The sequence below is a fragment of the Suricata suricatta genome, chromosome 16 (genome assembly GCF_006229205.1).
Source record: "Suricata suricatta isolate VVHF042 chromosome 16, meerkat_22Aug2017_6uvM2_HiC, whole genome shotgun sequence".
NCBI lineage: Eukaryota > Metazoa > Chordata > Mammalia > Carnivora > Herpestidae > Suricata > Suricata suricatta.
The window spans coordinates 12497172-12523094 of NC_043715.1; the positions used below are offsets into that span (position 1 = coordinate 12497172).

The window sequence follows — 25923 nt, forward strand, 5'->3', positions numbered from 1 at the left end:
GTGACAGGGTGGCGCTGTGATAAGAGTGGCCTGAGCACAGGCCATATACTCAAGATGCCCAACTGTCCAAACAAGTCACTGTCTAAAGGGCAGGGACGTGAAAGGAGACGTGGGAACCAGGTGGAGGAATGACTCATTCATATTAAACTGATGCAAAAAGCAAGCCAACAGTGCCTCAAAAATTTAAACAGGGTCACCAGAGGTACACTTCCACCCCTGGTGTTCCCGAAGAGGGCCAGAAACGTGTCCACACAGGATTCGGGTAGAAATGTTCCTATGTGTTTTCTCTGATACCATGTGGGGGGCCCTACAGTTTAACTCCATTCTGATGCCATCTAGCTGGAGGTAGCGTCAGAACCCACATGCTGAAGGCTCACTCCCCTGAGAGTGCCCGTCCCCTGCTTGAGATGCCAGTCACAGATCCAGGGTGTCACCTGTGCTGATGACCAGCTACAGATCAGAGGTTCCCACGAACCCCTCCCTCAGGCTCCATTAATTTGCCAGAGTGGCTCACAGTTACTAGATCACCAGTTTATCATAAAAAGATACAACGCAGAAAGAGCCAGATAAAGAGACACGGAGGGCACAGTATGTGGGGAGGGCACAGCGAGCTTGCATGCTCTCTGGGGGTGTCACTTGCCCCGAATGTCTATGTGTTCACCAACCCGGAAGCTCTCCAAACCCCATCCTTTGGGTTTTTGAGGAGCATGATGGATTAGATCACTGGCCATTGGCAGTTGACTGGGTCTCCAGCCCCTCTCTCCTCCTCAAAGGTCAGACTGAAAGTTCAACCCTCTCATCACATGGCTGGACCTCCTGGCAACTAGCCCTCATCCTTCTGGGCATCCAAGTCACCTCACTAACCTAAAAAAGGCACTTTTTATCATTTTCAACCCTTAGGAAATTCCAAGGATTTTAGGAGCTCTGTGCCAGAACCAAGGATAAAGACCAAATATGTATTTCTCTTTTTACTATGTATCAAATATCACAAACCCAAATATACATCAGCTGATAAATGGATAGAAGGAACGCGGCACATCTATGTCAAGGACTACTATTTGGCAATGAAAAGGAATGAGGTTCTGATACATGCTATAAAAATGCACCAACCTTGAAAACATTTGCTAGGTAAGAGAAGCCAGATGCAAAAGGCCACATACTGCATGATAACCCCATTTATGTGAATCGGACCAGGCAAATCTATACAGACAGGGAGTATCTTGTGCCTGTCGGGCTGGGAGAGGGAGACATGGGGAGCGACTGCTAACTGCACAGGATTTCTCTCTGGGGTGATGAGAATGTTGCAGACCTACATGGCAGTGATGTTGGCACCACCTTGTCGAAATATTAAAACCCATGAAATTGTATTATTTTTTAATTTTTAAAAATATTTTATTTAATTAAAAATTTTTTTAATGTTTATTTTTGAGAGAGACAGACAAAGACAGAGAGTGAACAAAAGAGGGGCAGAGAGGAAGGGATACACAGAATCTGAAGCAGGCTCCAGGCTCCAAACCATCAGCAAAGAGCCCAATGCGGGGCTCAAACTCACGAACTGCAAGATCATGACCGGAGCTAAAGTTGGATGAGCCATCCAGAAGCCCCCAGAAGCCCCTAAAATATTTTACTTAATTTTTTAAGTAATCCCTACTCCCAACATGGGGCCAGAAATCATGACCCTGAGATCAAGAGTCGCATGTTCCACTGACTGAGCCAGTTGGGTGGCCCTAAATTGTATACTTTAAAAGGGTGAATTTTATGGTTTGTGAATTATGTATAAAAATAGATAAGGGAATCAAGCAAAAACCCCAAATGAACACCCTAATTCCCACAATACTGGTACTGTAGGTCTGTGTGCTCTTGCTGTGCCCACGGCCAAGGCAGTATGGCCTTCGTGACTCCCCCACAATCTCATGCCTGCTGCTGACTCGCAGGACGGCTGAGAGCTCTCAGGAGGTCGCCTGTGTCCCTACATCCTGGAGCTGCAGGCTGCTCCTCTCAGGGCTGGCTGTGCAGGTGGGCCGAGGTACATGTCCCCGAGGCAGCAAATCTTGGGGGTCCAATGCGGCAAGTGAGAAAAGTGTGAGGCAGCTGGGGCCAGGCTAGCAATCGGCTATGGCCCGACTATTATGAGGGCCACCGTGGCCCACACCAGGCTTCCGGCAGGTACTTATCTCCCTTACAGGAAAGATGCTTGGGAGGAACCAGCAGCACCCGACAGGCCTGGTCTGGGAGATGCCCCCAGGTCTGACTGCCCCCAGGGCCAGGCTACAAGGGTGGGGGGGACCAGAAGAAGCCGCTCTTCCCACACCCAGCTGCTGCCCATCTGTCTTTGTAGAGTCACCTGCTCCAGGGATCGGGGAGTCCACTGCAAACACTCTGGTCCCCAAACTGGAGCCCAACAAGCTATACTGGGCTTTGTGGTCAGATAGTCCTGACTTCCAGTCAGTTAACTTCACCCCTCCAACCCCTCCTCAGACATCTACTGAGCACCCACTGTGGGCCAGGGCCTGTGTTTGTGGGAGGAGATGTGCAACCAAACAGGATGGCCCTGCCTCTCACAGCAGTGACCCTGGGGAGACAGGTGGTAAACACACGCTTAGAATGCAGCGCATGTACAACGATAGCTGGCAACCTAGCCTGTGGGGATGGAGAGGCTTCGCAAGTGCCTGACCATCAGTTTGCTGGGGGGCAGAGGAAGGCACGGGAAGCATTCTCTTAACTACCTGAAGCCTTTATGGACATAGAACCAGAATCCCGTGGCACATTCCAGGAACCTAAGCTTTGATCTAGCTCTGGAGTGGGGCATGGGGCTGGTGCGCATGTTAAGAAGCAGACAGCAGGCCCCAAATGGAGTCACTTGTGTTAAATCCCACGTCAGCAAAGCAAGATTTAATACCTACGTTAATTGCAGTCTCAGTCTTTAACCTTTAAAGGAATGTAACCTTTAGCCAGTCAATACGGAACTACCTGTTCAGTGCTATTGAGATAATCTTCCGGCAGACCCTTCGCTTTCCGGTCCCATTAGGAAGTTGACCTTGCCTGAAACAATGCATTCTTTGCTAGTCATTTTCTTTCTCCACTCCCTTTCTGCCTTTAAAAAATCTTTCCTTTTCTACAATTTCTTTCTACTGCTACATAGGGATGCTGCCTGTTTCATGAATTGTTGAATAAAGCCATTCTGATCTTTGAATTTACTCAGTTGAAATTTTGTTATTTAGCAGAGAAGCATGGCCAGAAATCAAGTATTAGTCATAGGTAGCGGCAGGTCCCCAAAAGCTGTGGCCCAAAGAGGTTCAACTTGGTTTTGCAGGTGATGGGGAGCCTCAGTGTCCTTGTATGTGCCAGAGGTTCGCCCTTGCAAGGCTGTCATGAACATCGTAGGGGAGACTCTATGTTCACCTTCTCTTACGAGACTTCTGGTCCCACAGCTGAGCCTGCTCAGTGGTCCTGGCTCAGGGCTGGGCAGAACAGCAGTGTATACACGAAGCGCTTCACGTTTCATTTCTTTACTAAAGAGAATCTGCATGGACATCTTGGTACCACCTCCTCCCGCCTCACTGGAGAGCAGCAAAACTGCCTATTTTACATTTTGAATTCTCTTATTTTGGAAAGTTTAACACCAAATGGCAAATGAATGCAAATTACACTTCAGTTGCACAATTAAAGCCGGCACTGTTGTCTGCAGGTTCCTTCTGTAATCCCAGCCACTCCTCTAGTGCTTACATATCAGATTTGTCTCTGGTCCACAGGGACTGGCAAAAATCTGACAGAAAGCCCTGCCTAGAGCAATACCACATATCCTTTGTGTGTGTGTGAGTGTGCGCACGCTCGCACGCGTACACAGCACACCTTCCTCGTTCTTTAAAATGAGAGTTGAGAATAGCACCACCACCTCCTTCAGCCTCCTAGATGCAGGGAGAAAAAGGGGCTAACAAAATGGAGGGCAAGGAACGGCTTAGAGAGAGAGGGAGGGGAATTTGTGGGGAGCCACTCCGGGGCTCCTGTGCCATCCAACCCAGCTGCTGGCTCCCAGCTGACTAGCAAATCCCCTTCAGCCTAGGGGCCGGACTTGAGGCTAGGGAGCAACAATCCTGACAGAGGCCGGGACTCTGCCTCTCCCCAGGGAATGAGTGGCCCAGAGAGACCATGTCAAGGTAGTGGAGATGGGGGGGCGGGCGGGTGCTGGGACAGAGCAATAGAGACCAAGGGGGAGCCATGCTCTGCCCTCTGGCTGAACCTGGCTTTGAATCTCTGTGTCAGGCCAGGCTTTTGGCACCTCACCCCTCCTGGAGACCCCTTGGTCTGTGGACAAGCGGCTCTGGGACAAGGAGAGAGTGATCTCAGCAGCCTTGATTGCAGGCACTGGCTTAAGACCTGGATGAAAGAAACCCAGTGACAGGCCCGCTGCTTAGCCTCTAGAAATACAAAGTTAGTCCCCTTCCAAGGAAGAGGCTGACTGGCCCAAGCCTGCACTGGCCTGTAGTCCTGGCTCTGAGAATGAGGAAAGGCTCAAAGAAAGCAGGAGGAAGCTGCGCCAATTAGTATGCACTACACAGCTTTTTGCAAAATGAATATAAAACACTTGTGCTTTCTTTTTGTGTGTGAGAGAAAGAGGAGGGAGAGGGAGGAGGGAAGAAGGTTACAAGAAAGCAATATTCTGCAGGGGTAGGAGTGCCTGCGGTTGCCATGGTAATGGGGGGGGCGGTTGTTGGGGGGGGCACATCAGCTGGTCCCCAATCCTGGAGTGGGGTGAGCTGTGAGCTGGCCCGCGGCGGAGGGAAAGGGTGGGGGACAACTGGGTGCGGAAAACATCTGACAAAGCAACTCTGAGGGGGAGGCCTGGGCAGAGGGAGGGGGGCGAGCACACCCCTCTGTGGCTTGAGGAGCAAAGTCAAGGAGGCCAAAGGATTCCTGAGAAAGCCCTTCCTTCCAGGAGGTGACTTGATGCCAGCAAAGGGCATATTTTAGTGTGGGAGGGAAGTCAGCAACTGGACGGGGCCACTGCGGGCTGTCACCCCCAGAACTCCAGCAGGCTGAGGACAGACTCTCTAGGATGGTACTGGTTCCCTTCCTTTTACACCTCTGTCCAGGCGCTCCCTGTCCCAACACCTTGTGCAGAGTAGCCCTGGAAAACCCGTCACAGTGGGAGGCTCCCTTCTCTCTTGCTCGCGCTCTCTCTCCTCTCTCTCTCTCTCTCTCTCTCTCTCGCTCTCTCTCGCTCTCTCCCTGTGGCTGGTCCTGGTCCTGGCTGCTCCTTTACACCCCTGGGAACAGCTGGAGACCCAGAGCTTTACAAGGCCAACTCCCTAGGCTGGGAGTCTGTCCTTGCCTCCTACTGAGGCTCCTGGACATGAAGTTCCAGGGCGAGGCACTTAGCAGATGCTGAATAAATACTTGCTGACCGGCAGCGCCAGGCAGGAAATGGAAGATGGATTGTTCTGAATAGCTTCTGCCAAGTGGATGGATGGAGAGGCCTCTCACTCACTCTCCCCACTTATCTTCAAGAAACTTTTGTCAAAAGTTTGGCTAGGCCCCTGGTCAGCTGATTAGGCCCCAGATGTCAACTGGCTCAGCCTTCCAGCCCCATGAAGAGGGAAGGAAATCCCCAAGCTGGGCCCTCTCTGGTCCTAGCCAGAAGGAAGCCGCAGAGTGTTTCCAAGAGATGCAACTAGGTGCTGGCAAGAGAGGTGAGTTCAGGCTAAAGGTCCTGGAGGCTAAGGCTTGGCCTGTACGGGCCACTGCCAAGTCTATCTGATGCCTCTGCTGGGAGCAGTGGGGCCACAGGGCTGTGCCTGAGATCTGGGTCAGGCTGGGCTGCTCCTCAGTTCTTGGGGAAGTGGAGCTAAAATTAAGCACAGAGGCACCGTGGCCAGGTGTCCATGAAGCCTTGGGGCCCTTTGCTTCCTGCCGGGAGCCTGTCCACTCCCTTCACAAGGGATATAGGCCCAGCAGGCAGGCCTCTTACGTCCCCGATCACGTACAGAACGGCTCCCGTGGCTGGTGGATCAGCTGGGGAACTGACCCTCAGAAACCAGGTCACTGTCCCCAGGAGGCATCCCCTCAGGGTGCTGAGGAAGGCACAGGACCTCCCCTGGCCCCCAGAGCAGTGAACTAACAGAGCTCTGGAAGAAGGCACAGAGCGGCAGCCGGCACTAGAGCTGAAGGCTCCTGCCCTGGACACAGAGTAAGTCAGAGCGCAGAAGGTGGCAATCAGGCCTGGCCAGGTCTGGGAAACGGGTGGTGTTCCCAGAAAAGCTTTTGGCTGCATCGGGGTCAGAGCAGGCCGACCCCAGCATCTCCTGGGGGCCGGGTCCCTCAGCCCTCTTCAGCAACGGCAAGGAAAACACTGCCAGGATTTTAGATCTGGGGGCAGGAGAGGACTGCTTAGGTTCGGATCTACTTTACTTCCCAATGAGAAAACCATTCTGGGTAAGAACCATTTGGGTCTTAGCTGAGCAAAAACAATTAAAACAAAGAAGGATTTTATCTTGTTTTTTTTTTTTTTTTGGTCTGACTTTGAACACATGCTCACAGGGATCAAGACTACTTTCTTTTCTTCTTTTATTTTTAAAAAACGTTTATTTTTGAGAGAGGGAGAGAGTGCACACATGCACACATGGGAGGGGCAGAGAGAGGGGGACAGAGGACCTGACGCAGGCTCTGTGCTGACAGCAGAGCCTGATGGGGGCTCAAAATCACAAACCGTGAGATCATGACCTGAGCCAAAATCGGATGCTTCACGGACTGAGCCACCCAAGTACCCCTTCTTTTATCTTTAATAACCTCTGAAATCCTTCCCCAAGTGCCTAGTTCTGTGCCATACATGCAACAGACCAGTACTCGGTGCTCACTGTTAAGTCCCACTAGCGGTGACAGCACTGTGTGTGTCCTGACAGCTTAAAACCACTGCAGCCTCCAGCCCTCAGAGAGGGGAGGAGAGAAAAGCCAGCCTGGGTAAGACAACCTGGAGGCCAGTTCCCAAGGCCCCGCAGTGCGCCCCTCGCCCCCGGGTCTCCCTCCAGTGATGCCAGCCATCGCTCGCCTGCATCCCGCCAGACCCCTGCCGGGGCTGGGGTGCACTCTCAGAGTCCCATGTGCCCCCTGAGAGCGAGCCAGAGGCCGAGGAAGGGCACGCTGTGCTCCAGACAGCACGGGAGCAGCACACACACACCGTCAGCACTCGGTTACCAGGTGATGAGCCGAGGGGCCAGCTGTCTCTGGGCACCGGTCCATGGCAACCGGGGGAGGGGCACAGGGCTCTAAGTCCCCTAGGCTCCCCCAGGCCTCCGCTTAACCCCAGCATACTTGCTAGCTACATGCACCCTGACCCGAGGAGGCGGGGGGGCCCAGCAGGGTGGGGAGGCCACAGGGGTTCAGCTCACCACCCACCATCCCTCCTGTCTGTTCGCTTTCTCAGGAAATTTTCTGAGCACATCCTATGTGCTGGCCACAGCCTCCGTTCTCCCAAAGTGGGACAAGGGTTCTGGGAGATTCGGTGTCCAAAGCAGGCCGTAATGATGCAGATGGGGACCTCTTTGATGTGCAGATAGGAGGGGTGGTGTGTGACACACAGGCTTCAGGAAGCATCTAAGCCAAGGTCTTGACCAAGTTACTTCACTTCTCCGAGTCTCGGTTTTCACTTCGGTGAAGTGGGGGACACAACAGAACCTACCCTGGAAGGGTTGCTATGGAGATATGCTAAGGTCATGCACACTTGAAGATGTCCATCTAGCATAGGGTCTGGCCAGCAGCAAGTAAATGGAAAATACCAGAACCCAGGCAACGAGGCTCAAACTGAGAGAACAATTCAGGGGGTCTGGGCTGAGGCCTAAGCAGCTGGATTTTAGAAAGCCCCAGAGGCTTCTGACAGCAGCTCTTGTCTGGATGGGCTCACTGTGGGGCTAACGTCTGGGCTGCTGGACTTTAGTCTTTCTAGGTAAAATTACTGATCACTTCCTGAGTTCAAGGGGAGACGGGCTGGGGAGAGTCAGTCAGGCCCAGGGCCAGGCAGTGTGCTCACCCCTGCAGGCCATTCTGCCCTGCAGCTTTGCAAGAGCCCCCAGGCCTGTCGCAGGAGAAGGTAGTCTCCAACTGGCTTCCCTTAGTGGGATCCCTCCAGCACTGCTGGGCCCTCCACCGGGGAAGCCAACCTTTCCAGTCCAACCTCTGCCTCCGTCAGGAGCCAAGGCGACCCGGCAGCAAGCCCCCTGCCCCACCCATCACCCTGATACCGTGCGGGCTTTGGGTCCTCAGCCACGCATCAGGGGAAGGAATCCAGAGAGAAATCCCAGACTCTAAGCACGCACACCTGCCAGGCCAGCTGAGGTTGTCTGGGTCCCCCTTTACCCGAGGCCTTCTCACCAGGTCACCATGCTGGCCCTCTCTCCTCCCCCACAAGGATTTGCTGCCTGGACTCCTACCAGAAGACCAAATCCTCCCAATCCTCCCAGGACCCCTGGTGTTGACCTCTGATGCCTCTTCTGGCGATGGGTACTGGTTGGCTGTCTCTGGAGACTGTGAGTGGAACCTAGTGCTCTTCCCTGCTGCCTTCTCCCTGCCTGTCCCTCCCTCCTCTCACTCTCAGGAGCCCCCAGAGGAAGCTGCTGCATCGGCCGCAAGGAGAGCCATGTGGACAAGTGCCCTGTGTCCTTGGCATGGCCCCTGGAGGAGCTAAGGCAGGCAAGGCCCCAGCTGACCTCCCCGGGTGTGTGTGTGTGTGGAGGGACTCCTGGCAAGAGTTCTGGGCCCCTTACATCGTGCCCCTTGGTTTTCTGGCTGGTGTCTGACCCGATGGCGTGACCTGACTATAACGGAATCTTGGGGACAGAGGTGGGGGTGGAGGAGTTGTTTTTGTTTGTTTTGGAGAGTGGATGGAATGAGAACCAGACTGAAACAAACACTGAGGCAGAGATCTCAGGAGGAGGAACAAACCCCATTCTTAGGGAAGATGGTCCACTCGGAGCAGGCCAGATTAGTATTCCAGGGAGCGGGGTCAGGACCACACAGCGTCAGAGCTGGACAGGACGAACCTAGACCAGGCCAACTGCGTTTGATGGCAGCAAACAGGAGGCGAGGGGGTGCCATGGCCTTGTCGGGTCCCACAGAGAGGAGGGCAGCATGCGGCAGAGGCCCACCCTCCTGCTGCTCTCCGGGCCCCTTCCCACAGCGCCCTCTGCCAGCTGCCAGCCCCACTCTTTCTGCATATGCCCAGGGAGGGTGAGTGGCCCAACGGGGCAAGTCAAGGTTCAATGCTCAGAGAGAAGGTACACTCAGAACTGATGGGGGGGTCACCTGGGTGGCTCAGTCAGTTAGGCGTCTGACTTCGGCTCAGGTCATCATCTCGCGGTTCGTGAGTTCAGGCCCCGCATCGGGCTCTGTGCTGACAGCTCAGAGACTGGAGCCTGCTTCCGATTCTGTGCCTCCATCTCTCTCTGACCCTCCCCTGCTCGCACTCTCTCTGTCTCTTAAAAATAAATAAAAAACATAAAAAAAAAACAAGGAACTGATGGGGGGGGGGTGCTCAGTGAAGTGGTGCCTCCATCCTGGCAGGACCCTTGCCCTGCAGTGAGGTCAGCGCTTATGTGATTTTGGGTGTTCCACCGTGCCCTTGGAGGTCCTCTTAAGTCAAAACTGGGATGATGAAGATAACTCCAAGAGCACCAGGCAGACGCGTCAGGAGAACAGAAACAATGTACTCCGAACAGTACATCTGCCCCATGAACTTTGCCTTCTGCCCTCTCCTGCTCCCAGGCTCCTCCCACAGATGCAGGGCATCTGAGCCCAGCACCCACTGTGGATTCTGAAGGCAGCCAGCGGTGGGGGGGGGGGGGGGGGGGGGGAAGGGGAAGTAATGGATGGGCCATCATCACCTCTCTGAGCTGTTCTCAAATGAAGGGGCTCCCATGAAGTAGAAGTCCCCATTTCTGTGGCAGCCACCGAGAGATGGCCAAGTTCACTAGCAGCACCCCTGCGTAGGGACAGGAGAGCGTAGCCCTGGTCACTTGGGACTCTAACAAGAGGAACCCATGGAGATGCTCTCAGTCTGGGGCCTCCCTCTGGGTGAGACCCTGACATGGGAGGCCCTGTTGTCTCTCACCAAACCCCTTTAAAGTGGAAATGAGCCCTTGGGTCCAGCTGGCCAACCCACCAGACCAAAGTGGCAAGAGTCCCTGGGAAAGGCAAGGCTGAGGAAGCACTTACACAGACCACGTGGGATGAGGGATGCAGAAGGGAAAGGATGCAACAATAGGGCCACTGCTCCTGGGACAGCTTCACTCCACTCTGCCCCGGCGATGGGGTGCAGTGCCAGCCAGGGGTGGTGCCCGCAGCCCTGCTGCAGGACAATCTCAGAGCTACCCCGCCCAACTCTCCTACCGTGACCTGTCTCCCTACAGGGCCACTTAGCTCGGCCCTGGCGAGCTCTCTCCTTTGAGACTTGAGAAGCTCTTCAGTTCTTCTGCTCCATTTCTCCTGGGACCCAGACCATGAAAACAAATGAAATCCCCTTCCATCTCCCCTGAAGCTAGTCATCCCTCAGAGCCGGCTGTGTCTGTTCCCCAGCAACTCCACGGCTGGCAGACTGACTCAAACAGAAGAGGTGATGGCCCCCATTCCCTCGGGACGCAGCGAAGCCTAGAGCAGCCCGGGGCTCCCTGCCTCCCAGGTCTGGACGCCCCCGAGATATGCTATGGGGCTGAGGACAGCGAAGGCCCCGGCTGCCCTGGGCTGCAGTACCTCACAGCTCTCGGGGGGTCCCCAAATCACTCCTTATACCCTTCCCCGCTACCCCAGTCTCCTAAGTCACGGCCGCATGCCTCATGAGGCGAATGGGCTCCTGACCAAGAAACTGCCACTGTCATGAACCGCATCTTCACCGTCCTACCTTTCAAGTTTTTCAGAAAGGTGGTTCTCATTCTTTTTTCATGCTTTTACGTCAGCCATATCACATGAGCCATAAACTCCCCTCAGCAATTTCCCCTCATAGTTACTCTGAGACTCAGGGAGGGGAAGGGGGCATTCCTCTGGGGTTGAGAACTTCTGCTCTGAAGTGTTAAGGACACCTCAGCTCTGAGAGGTGGGGAGACTCCGGGGAAGATGCCTCCGGAGGCCCCAGGGGGGTGTGCCCTTCTGGATCTCCATGGACTTGGAGGCAAGCTTCTGAAGGAGGCTGTGGCCCCGAGGCAGGCCCTCTGCCAACGATGCTGTTCCTCTGCTCTTCCTCGGAGCCAGGCAGCCGGCCCCTCCCTTCCACCTGCGGAGCTGTGAACACAGCCCACTGACTTGGGGCAGACAGCTCCACCTCAGGGGTGCTTGGGGGTGCTGAGGGAGGGGGTGGGATGGGGAGAAGGCATAGAAAAGGGCGTCGATCCTGCTGCCCATTGTCTTCCCTTGGTGTTTCTATGGCCTGGAGATGGACAATGAGCCCCCAGGGGGGCCCGCCCACCTGGTCATCGGCACGGGGCCTGTGTGGTCCTAAAGACACGCAGGGAAACAGAGGACAGAGACCAGCTTCTGTTCCAGCTTCTGCTGCTGAAGTGGGGGGAGGAAGGAGGAGGGGAGCTCGCTCAGGCAGCGGCAGGCTTAGGAGGCAGCCGACAACCGGCATCTTCTGGGCAAGAGAAGCAGGCCCCCCTCCCTCCCAGAGTCCAGCAGGCAGCTCTGAAGGGCATGCACCCTACATTCCACGCTGTTGAAATCAGGGTTGCATTTTCACTTAAAAACATGCAACTGGACTGCTAGCTGGTAACGGGGGGGGGGGGGGGGGGGGGGGGGGGTTGCTACTCTGGTGCCAAGATTATTAATTTGACACTTGCAAATTCTCTCTGACCAAAGGGATTTTCAGACAAAGTGTGCAAGGACCTGGTGATACTGAGGAAATAGCCAGTTATCCTGAATAACGGACAAGCAGACACAACCGAGGATGCGAGAAGGGCGTGGACTAGCAAGCTATCACTGGAGCAGAACTGAGAAGCAATGTCAGGTGAGACCCCCCCCCAGCAAGGCCACGGACCAGTGGGACTAGGGAGGACGGGGTGGGGTGGGGAGAGCTAGGTCTCTGAGGCTCTGCCCCTCCCTGCGCCCAGCTCTTGCATTAGTAACACCCAGGCACACTCTGTTCCCTGAGGCCAGTAGCTGTCACCAGGGGTGAGGAGCATGTGCATTTATCACAATCATACTAGGAGAGAAAAATATTTGCCACACAGGATGACCAACTGTCCCCAATACACAGAGAGCTTCTACAAATCAGTATGAAAATGGGGCAAAGGGTCTGGAGGCTGAAGCTTTGGCAGATATACACCCCTCCCCACACCACACTGAGGACTGTCCTCAAGAGCCTGTGGAACAGGAGAAGGTGGCCAGAAATGGGGATGATGATACAACTAAACACAAGTTCCCCGTCTCCCGCCTGGTTCGGGTGGGGGCAGCTGAGACCGCGCTTGGTGGAACCCAGGTATGAAGGTTAGCGATTAAGAGAATGGGCTTTGAGGTCAAACAGGTCTGGTTTTGAGTTCGGCCGCTTCACTTCCTAGCTGCGTGTGAAGTGTTTTACCTCCTTCAGTCTGAGTTTTCTGAACTGCAAAATTGAAATACTACCAGTACCCACAGAACTGTTGAGGGTTTGCCAGATACTACAAGTCAAGGGTCTAGCACAGTTCTGGGCACAGCAGTGACTCCATACAAGCTGTTATTACTGGTCACCCAAGACAATGGGCTAACCTGCGCCTTGAGGCCCCTCAGCTGGAGGTAATGTGGCTAAATTCCATCAGTGAAGGAGGCCGTCAACAGGAAGGCGCCTCTCCCCACCAGTCTGGCTATGGTCTGATTTGACTGAATGGGCTTTCAGGGTCTTAAACCCCAGGGAGCTCTGATTCGAATTCAGTGCTGTGTTTGGAAATACTGGGAAAACCTACCACAGAGCGGTTTCTAGATATCGTAGAAAGGAAGCTCCAGGAGAGGGGGACTTTGTGCGGTCTGTGGCTGTATTTCCATTGCCAAGGACACAGTATGCCCTCAAGGTTGCCAAAGAGACTGGGCAGGGGACACTTAGGAATGTGATCTGGTGAAGAACCAGGATGAGGCAGAATGAGGACCCACCACTGATTATCTTGGTCTCCAACCCCCTCCCCCAGAGAGGGGAATGCAGGGACTCTCCGCTCCTGTTACGACCACAGCCCCCCTCGAGCCTCACAACTGTCCCCAAGAGCAGCTGCAATCCTTTCCCAGCAGAGCCCAAAAACGGGCCCCAAAGCTCTGACAACATTTGGCACTTCAGCAAATCGAGTTTCCACAGCCGCAACCTGAACAGAGCTGTTTAATGGACTGCATCTCCTCCTGCTCCCGGTAAACGCACACGCACACAAAACCCAATCACAGGCAAAGAGAGCTGGATGGGATTAAACAACTCAATTTAAAGGATTGAAGACTCAGCTGCTTCCAGCAAAGTCCTAGGGAAGGAACCAATCAGCAAAGTTCTTCTCTTTCTTTTTGTATTGAAACAGGGCTGCGCCCGTGCCCTGAGTCACCCTCGGCTCAGGCAGAACCCGGCCACGTCCTCCCGGGCCCCACGCCGCAGTGGGTGCTGAGGGAAATGGAAGAGAGGGCACGTGTGTGCACGTGAGCAGTGCAAGCAAGAGGGGTCAAGGGCAGATTCCCAGACCATCTGTTTTGGATGTTTCCGGAAATGCAGAGTACCTCAGAGGATGCAGAGGTGGATACTTGCCCGTCTGATCTCTTTTCAGCTCAAGTTCAAGAAAGCAAATTTAGGCTCCAGGAAAACTACCCTGGGCCCCACACAGTCTGGTACCAGCCTCAGGTCCCTCACGCACAGCAAGTTGTCAGCAATATCCCTCTCCCTTCTCCCCCAGCCCCCAGCTCTTGTCCACTCCCATATTCCCAATGGGCAGATCTGTGGATTCACACGCCCGCTGCCTCATGGGGCACACAGCTCTGCCTGGGGCCCACGGCTGTCCAGAGCCCAGAAGGAGGAATGAGAGGGACCAGTCAAGGTGCAGCCCATCAGCATCCGATAGGCAGCCTGCAGCTGGTGTGGGTGAAGGGAAGGGATGGTACCCTGGCCAACGGTAACACCCACTGGCAATCCTGCCCGTAGGCTGGGAGGCAGGGGGGTCTTGAAGAAGCACTACCAAGGGTGAAACGCTGCTGAGAACGGGGTGGGGACAGGGGCCACTCCCAGAAGGCTGAGAGACACAGGGCCCAGCTCTCCTTCCCTTTCTCTGGGCTAGCCTCTCCCTTCTGCTCTTGGTGACCCCGACAGAGCAAAGCTTAAAGGGCCAATTTCAAGCCAGAGGTCAGAATGGAGTCTGGCTGAAATGAACGGAACACAAGAGCTCACAGAGTGGCCAGCACTGCCTGGCCCAGCACTAAGCATTTTCTGAGCCACTGCCTCACTGAGCAGAGAAGGAACTAGACATTCGACTTACTTGTGGTCAGGCAGCTAGGCAGGGCCAGCCCTTGCCTTCAGGGCCTAACCCAGCCGGCTGCCTACCACTTCCCCCCGCCCCCTTCCATAGACAGACAGATTTCCCCTGAGGCCAGTGTCCTCGCTGATACACTGACCCAGTGCTCCTCATAGGCTGGCAGAGGACGTCCTTGTTTCCAAACACAGCTTTCCCTGCAAGCAACGTGCCTTTCCCTGTAAGCAACTTTTTGGTTGCTGGTTTAGGAGAGCAACAAAACAAGCACCTCTCGGCTACCAGATCCCATCCATCAATCAAGAGGGGAGACTTGGGCAGCCATGCACAGAAGGAAGGGGGCGCGGGTGACCTACCTCGTCAGATTCATCTGATAACGTCTGAAGTAGGATGGGGAAGAGGCTGTCTGTGTGCCGGAACATCTGGAAAGCAGAGAAGCCGGGACACCGTGAGCTTCCCCCACCCCGGCTCCACCCCTGGACTCGGCGGAGACAGGGTCCCAGTGCGCTGCATGGACCTCCCCCGCACCCCCAGTGCTCCTCAAGCATCTCTCACTCCTCTTCTTGCCAGGGGTTTTCTAGAACTGCAGTGAGCAGAACCCTACCAAGCATGGGGAGGCCCCAGAAAACCAAGACGGACCCAGAAGCAGCCCCCAGCTTGGACAGGCCTATCGGGCAGATGGGCTCAGGGACTCACCTTCCGGGGGGTCTTGATATAGAGGTGGTAGAGCCACTTCAGGACCGCGATCCTGGTCATCATCCCGATGGCCATGTCGCTGAGGTGGCAGTTCAGGACCTGCACGATCCCATCGAGGTGGAGGGTGACTGGGGCCCTGTCAGTGCTGTGGGCGAGACCGGGAAGGAGAGCAGAGTTGAGGCCGGCTGTAACCTCCCGTCAAGCTGACTGGCTCCGCAGTCAGAACCGCACACCGGCCGCACTCTCCTGGGTGCGGCGGCCAGGAGCGGCGGGCGGCACGCACCCTCTGCGCGGCTGGCGGAGGCTAGTTTCACCCCTGCAGCCTTGCTCCTCCCTCTCCAAGGCTGGGGCCGGGGGAAGACAGCCAGTGTGCTGGGTGCCCACCCACCTCCCCAGCACCGGCCTGGCCTGTACAGGAGGAAACCTCTTTGATGTCACCGAGCTGGGCCCCAGCAGACCTCAGGGATGAAAAAGCCGTTCAGCATCCTCAGGGCATTCAGTCCAAACCCTTTGTTGATAAAACAAAACCCATGGTTCCAACGAGTCCAGGGGAAAGTCCTGAAAACACCCTTTGAGAGCTGACAGATTTTTCATCAGGCAAATGAAGAATATTTCTCCAGTGAGGACAAAGGTCGTGGCTTTACATCTTGCCATACCCAGGGCACTTAGCACAGGGTCTGGCTTGGCTGAGTAGCCTTGAGTGTTGCCTGTGAAGGTGTGACAATCTCACGTGAGTCAGGGAGGAGGCGACACAGCCTCTGCCTCTGAGAAACAGAGCTTGTTGGGACTGCACTTTGCTCCAATGGGGCACGGTTCGCTGGCCTGGGACCCTGGTGGCCTCCCAGTATAGAAAGTCATGCTGAGCAGATCTGAGAAGGTTATTTGCCACCGGGATGTGGACACAGCCCTCTGCTCAAAGCATGGTTCCCATGTAGAGGCTGGAAGTTTCAGGGATGGGGACAGCATGCACAGACAACCTTAGGATGCCAGGGAGGGGTTCCCTTCCTGCGACATGTCATACTGTATCTGTCCAAAGGTCTCCTGACAGGTGCAGACCAGGGGCTGCCTTTCCCGAGGACCCGGGTCAGGCAGTTCAGCTGCTCGTCTGTACAGAAAGGTCTCGCGCGCAGTATTTCTAGGCTGCTCAATTATTCATTGGCAGCAGGAACTCGATGCCGGTGCTTTCCTAATTCGCCTGCAGCCTCTCTGAAGCTCATTTGATGTGAATTCCTAAAGGGACCCATTCTCAGCTCCGTAACTACTAAACGGAACTGCTGTTTAATATGGTTTGATGATTCCCCTCAGTGCTCATTTAGGGGTGAGCGTGGGCACTTCTATCTTCAGGGCGCCAGAGGGGCCGGGTGTGTGAGTGACAGAGCCCAGCAGCCCTGAGCCTCCGGGCGGGGCTGCCGCTGAGATTTCCACAGGAGTCACGGGGCTGGAAGTTCTGGGGTCTTCTGAGAACACCTAAACACCTAGGTTCTTTGCTAGCCTAAGACAGACAGGGAAACTAAGGCACAGACAGACAAGTTCAGGGTGGCAAACACAAGCTCCCAATCAATCTCTTCCTCAATTTCTCTCTGTCTGATAGAAATATAATGTGAGCCATGTACGGAATTTTACATTTTTGAGTTTTATACTCAAATGTAAAAAAAAGCAGGTAAAATTGTAATGACATATTTTAATGACTCTAACATACCCGAACAGTATCATTTCAACACAAAATCAATATAAAAACCAACATACACGTCACTCACAGGAAACTTCATATTCTTTTCGGTGTCCTAAGTCTTTGAAATCCAGCGTGCATCTCACCCCGCCGCTCACCCCGCCGCACCACATGGGCCCGGCGGCCCCGGGACTCTGGCTACTGCCATGGACAACACGGCGCTACGGTGTCAGGCTGGCCATCTATCCCAGGGCTTCCCGAGCATTTTCTTTTCTCCTCTGACAACTTCCTAGACCCTCCGTCTCCTCCTGCTGATGACCAGGCCTTACTGCCTTATCGCTGAGTCCTTCTTTTCCCCGTGCTGCTGGCCTCCTACCTGCTCCTGCCAGCATTCTATTACAGCTCATCTCCTCGAGAAGCGCCAGAAGCCCACCTGCACCCCCAGGGCTTAACAGAGTAGGAGCTCAGGAGGCTGTGAGGAATGAATGGATGCTGCCCCGTCTCTGCCTCTTCTGTCCTGACCTGGTGAGTCCCCGGTCCACAGGGAGTCCCTTTCCCCGGCAGGAGCTGTGGGACATTCCAGCTCTCACAGGGGTTCAGGGTGCCAGGACTCAGAGCCTGGCAGGCCACCACCTGCCTTTCTTAGCTGAAATGGCCCCCCTGGGAGCAAGGCCTCGCTTTCACTCCGCTGGGGGCAGTCAGGACCATACTGGCCAGCAAGGGCTGTGGCCTCAGCTGCCGGGGGGAGGAAGGCAGTGCCAAGTCCAGCTCCCCCGACTCCACCCTGCAAATCAGGCCCTGAGCTTACCCAATCAGGAAGGGGTGGAGTGAGCAGTTTGAATGTGAGCAGTCCGAGCCTAGAGTGGCCTCACCCACCACACAGCACTGCCTCCTAATGGGCCAGGCTCAGGAGACTCCATTTCCAACTGTCCCCTGGCAGGGGCAGCAGAATGGCAGCCCCTATGTGGACTGGCCAGGTCGGAGAGAGGGATCGCATATACCGTTCAGTGTATCTTCCTATCGGCACAACAGGCAAAGTCTCTACGTGGGGCAAGAGAGGAGACTGGGAAAGCCTCGTGCCGATGTGTATGGGGGGCACTCCAAATCCAGGTGGCCCAAACAGGGCTCCAAGATGCTAGACGGTCCCTGGGTCAGCTGGGCTCCTTGACTCACTGTAGTCCCAAGATGCTTCTGGCCAGCTCAATGTGTCTACTGAGGGGCAGACCAAGGGCCAGCCCATGGTGGCATCTCCCCCAGGTGGCACTGTATCAAGGCCAAAAAGTGAAGGGTTTCCTGGAGCGGTGTGCAAGAGCTGGCAGCGTTCCGTGCACGAACGTTCTCCGACTCCCCCCACAGCAGAGGTTGGCTACGGCCAGCCTCCCCGGACACGGGCGCCTTCAGACTGCCGCTGAGGCAGGTGTCAGCTTCAACCAGCCAACACCACCACAGCTGACAGGGACCTCACGGCTCAAGGAACTCAATCCTGCAATGCACAGAGGAGACGGCCCGGAACCCGTCCAAGGCCATGTGGCCACGCACTGAAAACTTCTGCCCTGAGCTGGAGACACTCTCCCTGGGTCTCACTTCCCTTGGCTGGCCAGAGGTGAGGCTCAGGGGAAGCAGGAGCACCCCGGGGCACCAGGAAGACGGCTCTTCGTGCCCACTGGCTGTGGGGGAGGCTGCTCTCAGAGGCTCCGCTGGGCCGGGGTGGCTGCTATGTGCGGGGCTCCGCACGTGCTCCACGGGGAGCCGCTGGCCTGGAGTCTGGATGGAGTATCTTCTGCCCTGGGTTACCTTACCCGAGAGCAGAAGGGAGCTAGCTTACTCACAGTTTAAAACACATTTCTGCATCGGGTCCAAAAAGTCTAGACTAGTCGCTCCTGGGGGCTTCTGAGTTATTTCAAGGTGTCTGCAAAACCCCATTTCCACTGAGCATTCTCATAAAGCATCTCATAACTAATGTCTTACACATATATGTATGGTATTTTCCAAATGCATGGCACTACTGTAGCTATTACAATAGCGATTTAATGGGGCACCTGGGTAACTCAGTCAATTCAACGTACAGCCTTGGCCAGGGTCATGATCTTGTGGTTCGTGGGTTTGAGCCCTGTGTCAGGATCTGTGTTAACAGCTTGGAGCCTGAAGCCTGCTTCGGAGTGTGTCTCCCTCTCTCTCTGCACCTCCCCTGCTTGTGCTCTCTCTCTCAAAAACAAACAAACATCAAGAAAAACTTAACAAAAAAAAATAAAATGGCAATTTATTAAATTACACTTCTGACACTACCATAAACAATGATAAATCCCAGAGGCAGAACTTGATTTCTGTAATGTCTGTCTTTTTTTTTTTTAACGTTTTATTTATTTTTGAGTGAGAGAGAAACAGCGCGAGCAGGGGAGGGTCAGAGAGAGAGGGAGACACAGAATCTGAAACAGGCTCCAGGCTCTGAGCTGTCAGCACAGAGCCTGACGCGGGGCTTGAACCCACGAACCAACTGAGCCGCCCAGGCGCCCCTAACTTCTTTTTAAGGTCTATTTTTATTTTGGGGGGAGCACAGAGAGAGGGAGAGAGAGAATCCCAAGCAGGCTCCATGTTGTCAGCACAGAGCCCGACATAGGGCTTGGACCCATGAACCCTGAACCTGAGCAGAAGTCAAGAGTCTGGACGCTTAAATGACTGAGCCACCTAGGCATCCCCATAATGTCTTTTTATGATACTCATGTTACATCTCTAATCACATTAGAATGAAGGTAAATAAAAAAATTGCTTCTGAATTCAACGTTGTTTTTCATAAAGTATCTTTACAACTTTTTTTTCAATCTGCAGATGCTAAAAGTTGGGAAGCACCGAATTCCAGATCTTTTTGTTTGCCTTTAGGTAGCCAGTGATCTATACTGAATGTCACTGATGACACCACAGTCCTTGGCAAGGCCCCAGGCATCGGAGCGGAAGCCTGTGCACACGGTTAACACCTGTTCGGGGCCCCTCCGTCAGGCAGGCTTCCGGGACTCTCCTAGTGCAGCCAATAAAGGTCACACCAGTGGGCTTGGGACTCAGACAGGCCTAGCCTGAATTCCGACCTGGCCACTAATTCCAACCTGGCTGAGTGACAAGAAGTTAACCCCTCTAGGCCTGTTTCCTCATTTGTAAAATGGGGATAATAATGGGGTTCTCAGAATAATAATTGTAGCTAAAACATGTAAAGCGCTTTCTCTGAGCTGGGCACCATTCTATTCTTTATATATTCAACTCCTATAAGCTCCACACCCCAGGAGGTAGGGACTATCATTGCACCCAGTTTACAGGTGAGGAAACCGAGGCAGGAAATGGTTAAGCTGCTTGCCCAGCGCCATAGGGTCGGGATACGTGTCCGGGTGATTGGACTCTACTACGCAGAGGATTCGTGAGAGATGAGGGCCGGCAGTGTGTCTGCACAGTCGCAGGGTGGGTTTTGTTTCTTGGTGAGGAAGAGGGCTTCCTGCCCGAGCTCAGCCCGCTTCAGGCAGCACCTACTGGAGGACGCCTGCCCCTGCCCTACCATGCCGTCTCCAACGAGCGCGGGGCCCATGCGCCCTGGCCCAGCTTTCATGACTCCGATGGCCGCCCCCCTGTCTGGCCCAGCTACTGACTCAGACTGGCAGCTGCCACGAGGAAATAGCCACTCGTGGGAGAAAAGAAAGCATGAGATGATTTGCTTTGGTTTGTTAATTTTAAAAGGGTAGGATCTGGCATGGGCTCCTGAATGACAGGTTCCAAGTAGGCAGTTCCCAGCCTCGACCTCTAGACCCGCGCTGGCAAATGGCGCCCCTGCCTCCCGAGCGAGGCGGTGCGAGTCCTGAGGTCCGATCTCCGCTTCCTCCTAGACCTTTCTCCACCTCCCAGTGCCACTCTCGTGGAGCAGGACACTCGTGTGGCCTAGACAACAGTGTTAAGTCCGCAACAGGATTCTCTGCTGCCACTTCTGTCCCTCCTCACTTATCCTCCCTGGGGCTGCCAGAGGGCCTTCCGAGTCATAGGTCTGCACCAGACACTGCCACTTACAGGCAGGCTCCGGGCCTTCCGGACAAAAGCTAGCGCCTCTGCCGGGCACGTCTCCCCGAGCCTCCCTCCGGATCTCTCCCCCAACTCCAGAATCCAGGATCCAAACCCGCCTCCTTAACCACCCCAGGGTGCTCACGGCCAGGAGGCACACAGCCCACGACTGGCCCCCACACACACCTGTGCCTCCTTCCACCCCAGCGTGGGAAATGCCAGGATATCCTGAGTTGGCTCAAGCCCTAAATCTACAAGTTATTCTTACCCTCATGCCTCTCCTCTCATTCCATCACACGCAGCAGCAAATCTGGTCTATTCATCTTTCAAAACAGGTAAAAAAAAAAAAACCTCTCCAGCTTTCTCCACGTTCTGCCACCTCCTCAGGCTGAGCCTCCCTCCCTTCTCACGGGGCAGCAGCCGCGGCCCCGAGGTGGTCTGCACTCGCGACCCCTCCTAAGTTCCCTCTCCACACAGCAGCCCCCAGGTCTCCTGTCCCTCCTCAGCTCTGCAATGGAATTACTATGACTAACGACCCCATGGGATTTAAACAGTAAAATCCAATGACGTGACACAACGTACCTGGCACAGTCGGACCTAGGAGGCGCCCACGGAGTGATCACCCGTGAGAGAGCCACTCTGCCAGCGGGCTTCAGCTCGGGCACCCTGGCGCGCCCCCAGCGCCCTCGGAGTCCCGTCACAGAAATCACTGCCTGCTCTGTTTTCCGGCTACAGGCCTCAGGGCCCGGCACCGACAGGGGTCACATCTTTACCTCGGAACCTGGGGGGCTGAACCCTGGCAGTACTCTGGAGTATGTGACAACTAACAGGATGAATGAATGAATGCTTACTGCCTCGCTCAAATGCTTCAAGGAGGCCCCAGGAGCAGTCTACATTTATAATCAGTACTCACATACTTTGAAAATCCCCACAGCGTCCTTAGAAACAAGAAAAAATGAAAAAAATGATACAAAAGGAGGAAAGATTCTAAAGGTCTGCGGAGAAAAGAGCCTCCTGGGGGTTAAGTGCATATTTTCTCATCATGAGAGACGGGCTCCTCAGGGCCCAGGCTCAGTGTGGGGATGAGAGGGAAGAAACCCCTCACAGGAGAATGCCATCCGTTGCAGCCCCACAGGTGTTATTTCTACACAAAGACAAAGTGACACGGGGCAAGTCCCGGGGCCGTGGCCAGGGACAGAACGCTGATAATTCCCTCTCCCTCAGATGTCCTCACCTGACATACAGCATGTGGGCAACTGCAGGGAAGGGAATGATCTTGCTGCTTGGCCTGCACTGCCCCCACGTGGAAGGCGGCGCTATGACAGCTGACCTGGAGCCTGGCAGAGGACAGACTGCTCCCGGGGCCCTTGGTCTACGTCCTCTTGGACTCTGGAATAGCCTTCTCCTGGTCAGTCTTGTCAGCCCCACGTTATCCCGACAGGCAAAGGCTCTGGGCAAAGGTGTCTGCACGCGCCCCCCTGTAGCCAGGATGCTTTGGTTCTACTTTTACAACCTGTATTTACTGACCTCCAACAGCTTATCTTTGTCCTTGGGGGCAAGGCTCCCTTTCCATCCCAACTAGGTGGGTTGGGTCTGCTCAGTGTTCTCCAGATGCCCTCATCAGGCACCCCCTGTGGCCCATAAGCAGAGTTTGCCTCAGGTCTTCACTGCAGTTTGCTGCACCCAGGAAAGATCTAGGCCGCTTGCTTTCTAGAAACTTCCGGCTGGAACAAACCACTTACCTGACTGGCGTGAAGACGCTGATGCTGCTACTGAAGCTGGAGTCACAAGAACCATCAGGGGCCCCTGGGGACAGTGAGAGGAACAAGGTGTCACGCTCAAGGACCACTGGAGTTTTCAGAATGAACAAGATGCCTGACCCGAGGACACAGACTCTCTAGTCCCCCACACCTTGACTGGCGCTTGAAAAGGACTATAGCTCGGGACCCCTGAGGACCCAACGCCACCCACTCCCCAAAGCTTCTGGGATAGCGCCTGTGCTTGTGTTTAGGCACAGTGATCTCAAAAGGAGAAGGGCACCAGCCCTGAACATATCTGGGAAATCTTCGCTGGCCCGAAGGCAAAGGATGTTAAAAGTGACTCCTGGGATAGTCCACATCATGAGCTATCAGGGAAATGTCAATCAAAACTGCAAGGAGGTACCAGTTCACACCCACTAGGATGGCTAAAATACAGATAATGAGTGGTGGTGAGCATGTGGGGAAAACCCTTGGACCCTGCTGGTGGGAACGTAAAATGGCACAAGCGCTTTGGAAAACAGCCTGGCAATTCCTTAAGGGCTTGACAGAGTTATGACCCTATGACCCGGCAACTGCACTCCTAGATATAAACCCCAGAGAAACGGACGCTTATGTCCACACCAAAACTGCACAGCATGTTCATAGCAATTCAAATGTCTATCAGCTGATGAACGGATAAGTGTGTTACAGCCATTCAGTGGACCACGACTCAGCAACAAAGAGGCATAAAGTACTGATATGTGCCGCAGCACGAACACTGGCAACAGGCCAACGGAGAGAAGCTTTTAGTCATAAAAGCCTGCATTTGTGAAATGTCCAGAACAGTTAGATCTAAAAAGACAGAAAGCTGAACAGAATATTTATTCTGAAATAATTTTAAATTTATGAAATGTTGTAAAAATAGTACAGAATTGTTTCCCCTTCGCCCAGCTGCTCCTCACATCACACGGTATCGAACTGGGAAAGGAGCACCACACAAGACTATTAACACAACTACAGACCTAATGTGAATCTCACGGGTGTTCCCACTCATGTCCTTTGTCCCAGGATAGAATCTGGGACCACATGTGGCATGTAGCTGTCCTGTGTCCTTAATCCCCCCCATCTGTGACGGTTCCGCAGGCTTCCCGTAGCTTTCACGAACCTGGTATCACTGACGCCCTGTCAGTGACTTTGCAGAATGTGTTGCCACCTGGGTTAGTCTCGCATTTTCTCACAACTGGGCGGAGGTTACACGTCTTTGGAAGCCCACCACCAGAGTGACGCACCTTCTCAGTGATGTCATCTGTCTTGTAACTGATGATGTTGACCTTATCATCTGACCGTGGTAGTGTCTGCTGGGGTTCTCTACTGTAATTTACTATTTTCCTTTTTGTAATTAATGAATATCTTGGGGGAGATATTTGAGACTAGACAGATACCCAGTGTTTTCCTCAAATGTTCCCCTACTGATTTTGGCATCCATGGTGGATCTATAATAAATATTACTGTGGAGTTTGCCTAATGGGGATTTTCTGTTTTTATCTGTTCTCCTACATTAACTGGAATTTTTCTATAAGGAAAAGAGGTCCCTTCCTATCCATCTATTCACCCACATCATTATGGGCCCATGTAGACAGATTTTATTCTGTGGATTACCAATGAAAACTATCATTATTTATATATTGTTGTTCAAATGGGGCCAGTCTTGGCCTCTTAAAAGTTGTAAATTATACAAGTAAAACATATTTTCATTCTAAAAACTTCAAACAAAGCAGAGCATGCCCCTATCTCTCCCTAACCTTCAATCTTACTCCACTCTACAGGCAGGTAACTCCTGTTTTGGCAAGTATCCCTATCTTTTGCTATCTTTCTTTTTGTTTTGTAACATAAATGGAATCACAGTATGTTTTCTGCAATTTTTTTTTTAACTTTGTACTGAGGCTTAGCCTACGTAGTGCTATTCCTGTGAACTATGGGCCATCCTCAACCCTCAAGTAGAGAGTGCCTTGATTTCCACGTTGAACAGAAAGGCTCTGAGCTGCTGCCTGCCCCCTCTAGTCCTGGAGGCCCCGCGGGGGACAGGGCACAGCTCGGTAGGGCCAGGTGCAGGCTGGGCCTGGATGGAACAGACCTCGGCAGAGACAGGGAGGGCACACGGGGCAGGTTGGTGGGCTGGCCTGGAACACAGCCGGGGCTCCACGCCCTTGGCCGCCTCCTCCCTCTTGACTTTGAAAGACACGCACCATTTGTAGATGACATGATGCAGTATCAGAAATAGGGTTCGAGTTAATTTCGACCGTTTGCTAGCTTTCACTCTTCCATCTCTCCCACGCTCCTTCCTGCACAAGTGCATTTCTCTAGGATCCCATGTCAGCGGTACTGCTGGGTGGAAGGGTCAGGCGGTTTCTATTTTAATTCATTTTGATAAGCTGCTCTTTAGTAAGGTTCTACTATAAACAGAAATGCACCTCAGGCTCAGAGGAGCAGTCGATCCCCCCAAGCCTCACACAGGGATAGTAGTAGTCCTTCACATTTTTGCCACGTTGATGGGTAAAAAGTGATACATCGTTTTGCTCCCCAATGCTCTTTCCCAGTCAAGCTATACGTCTGTAGCTGCCCGTTCGGTATTAACTCCCTCTTCAGAGAGCTGTGGTGTAAACGGTGCGAGGAGCAGACTCGAGCCCGTGGGCCTGAGTCCGTGCCCTGACTCCCCTCCGTACCAGCCGGGCGGCTCTGGGCAGCTGACTTGACTCCCTCCGGCCCCTCACCGCACAAGGGGCAACCGGCGCTCACCTCACAGCCTTGTTAGGACAATACGGGAGCTAACATTTGTTCCGTGTTTCAAATGGAAAACCTTACCTACATCTCTGTTTCCTGAGAACAAATTCTCTTAAATGTTTATGGCTTCTGACACGTGCTGCCAAACGTTATGGAGCAGATGATGTATTCCACCTGCTTACTCTCCCCCCACTAGGAATGCCTCCTCCCCACTCCCCTCTCTACAGGAAACATGCATTTCCTTTGTAATGAGTAGAAAACGGGGGGGCGGGGGCAGAGTGGAAACTAAGGAGAAGGAAAAGATCCAGTTCAAATGACCTCCGTGGACTTGGCTTGGAGCCCCCGGTCCTCTGTGAGTGCGCGCAGGGCCACACGACTGCTCACCTGTGGGTCTGCCCCGGCACTCCGTGCAGGCAGGGCCTGGGTCGGCAGGGTCCGCAGAAGCTGCGGTGCACCCAGGCCCATCAAAGCCTTGCAAGTGACGGACTCCATTACACGTCTACTAGCAGTGCTTGCTGCCCTCCGGGAAACCCTGTCTATAGCTCTGCCCCTCACCTGGCGCACGAACTTC

General features: G+C 54.0%; 1 protein-coding gene across 2 annotated transcripts in view; it reads right to left on the reverse strand.

Annotated features, from left to right (window-relative positions):
• The window catches only part of VAC14 (VAC14 component of PIKFYVE complex), a 99676-nt gene that overhangs the window by 53076 nt on the left and 20677 nt on the right, over positions 1–25923 (reverse strand). For both annotated transcript variants that reach the window (XM_029924552.1, XM_029924553.1), the window contains exons 10-12: positions 22575–22638; positions 15132–15276; positions 14792–14857 (exon numbers count right to left, since the gene is read on the reverse strand). In XM_029924552.1, coding sequence (XP_029780412.1) covers positions 14792–14857; positions 15132–15276; positions 22575–22638 — 275 coding nt within the window. The remainder of the gene's footprint in view (positions 1–14791; positions 14858–15131; positions 15277–22574; positions 22639–25923) is intronic.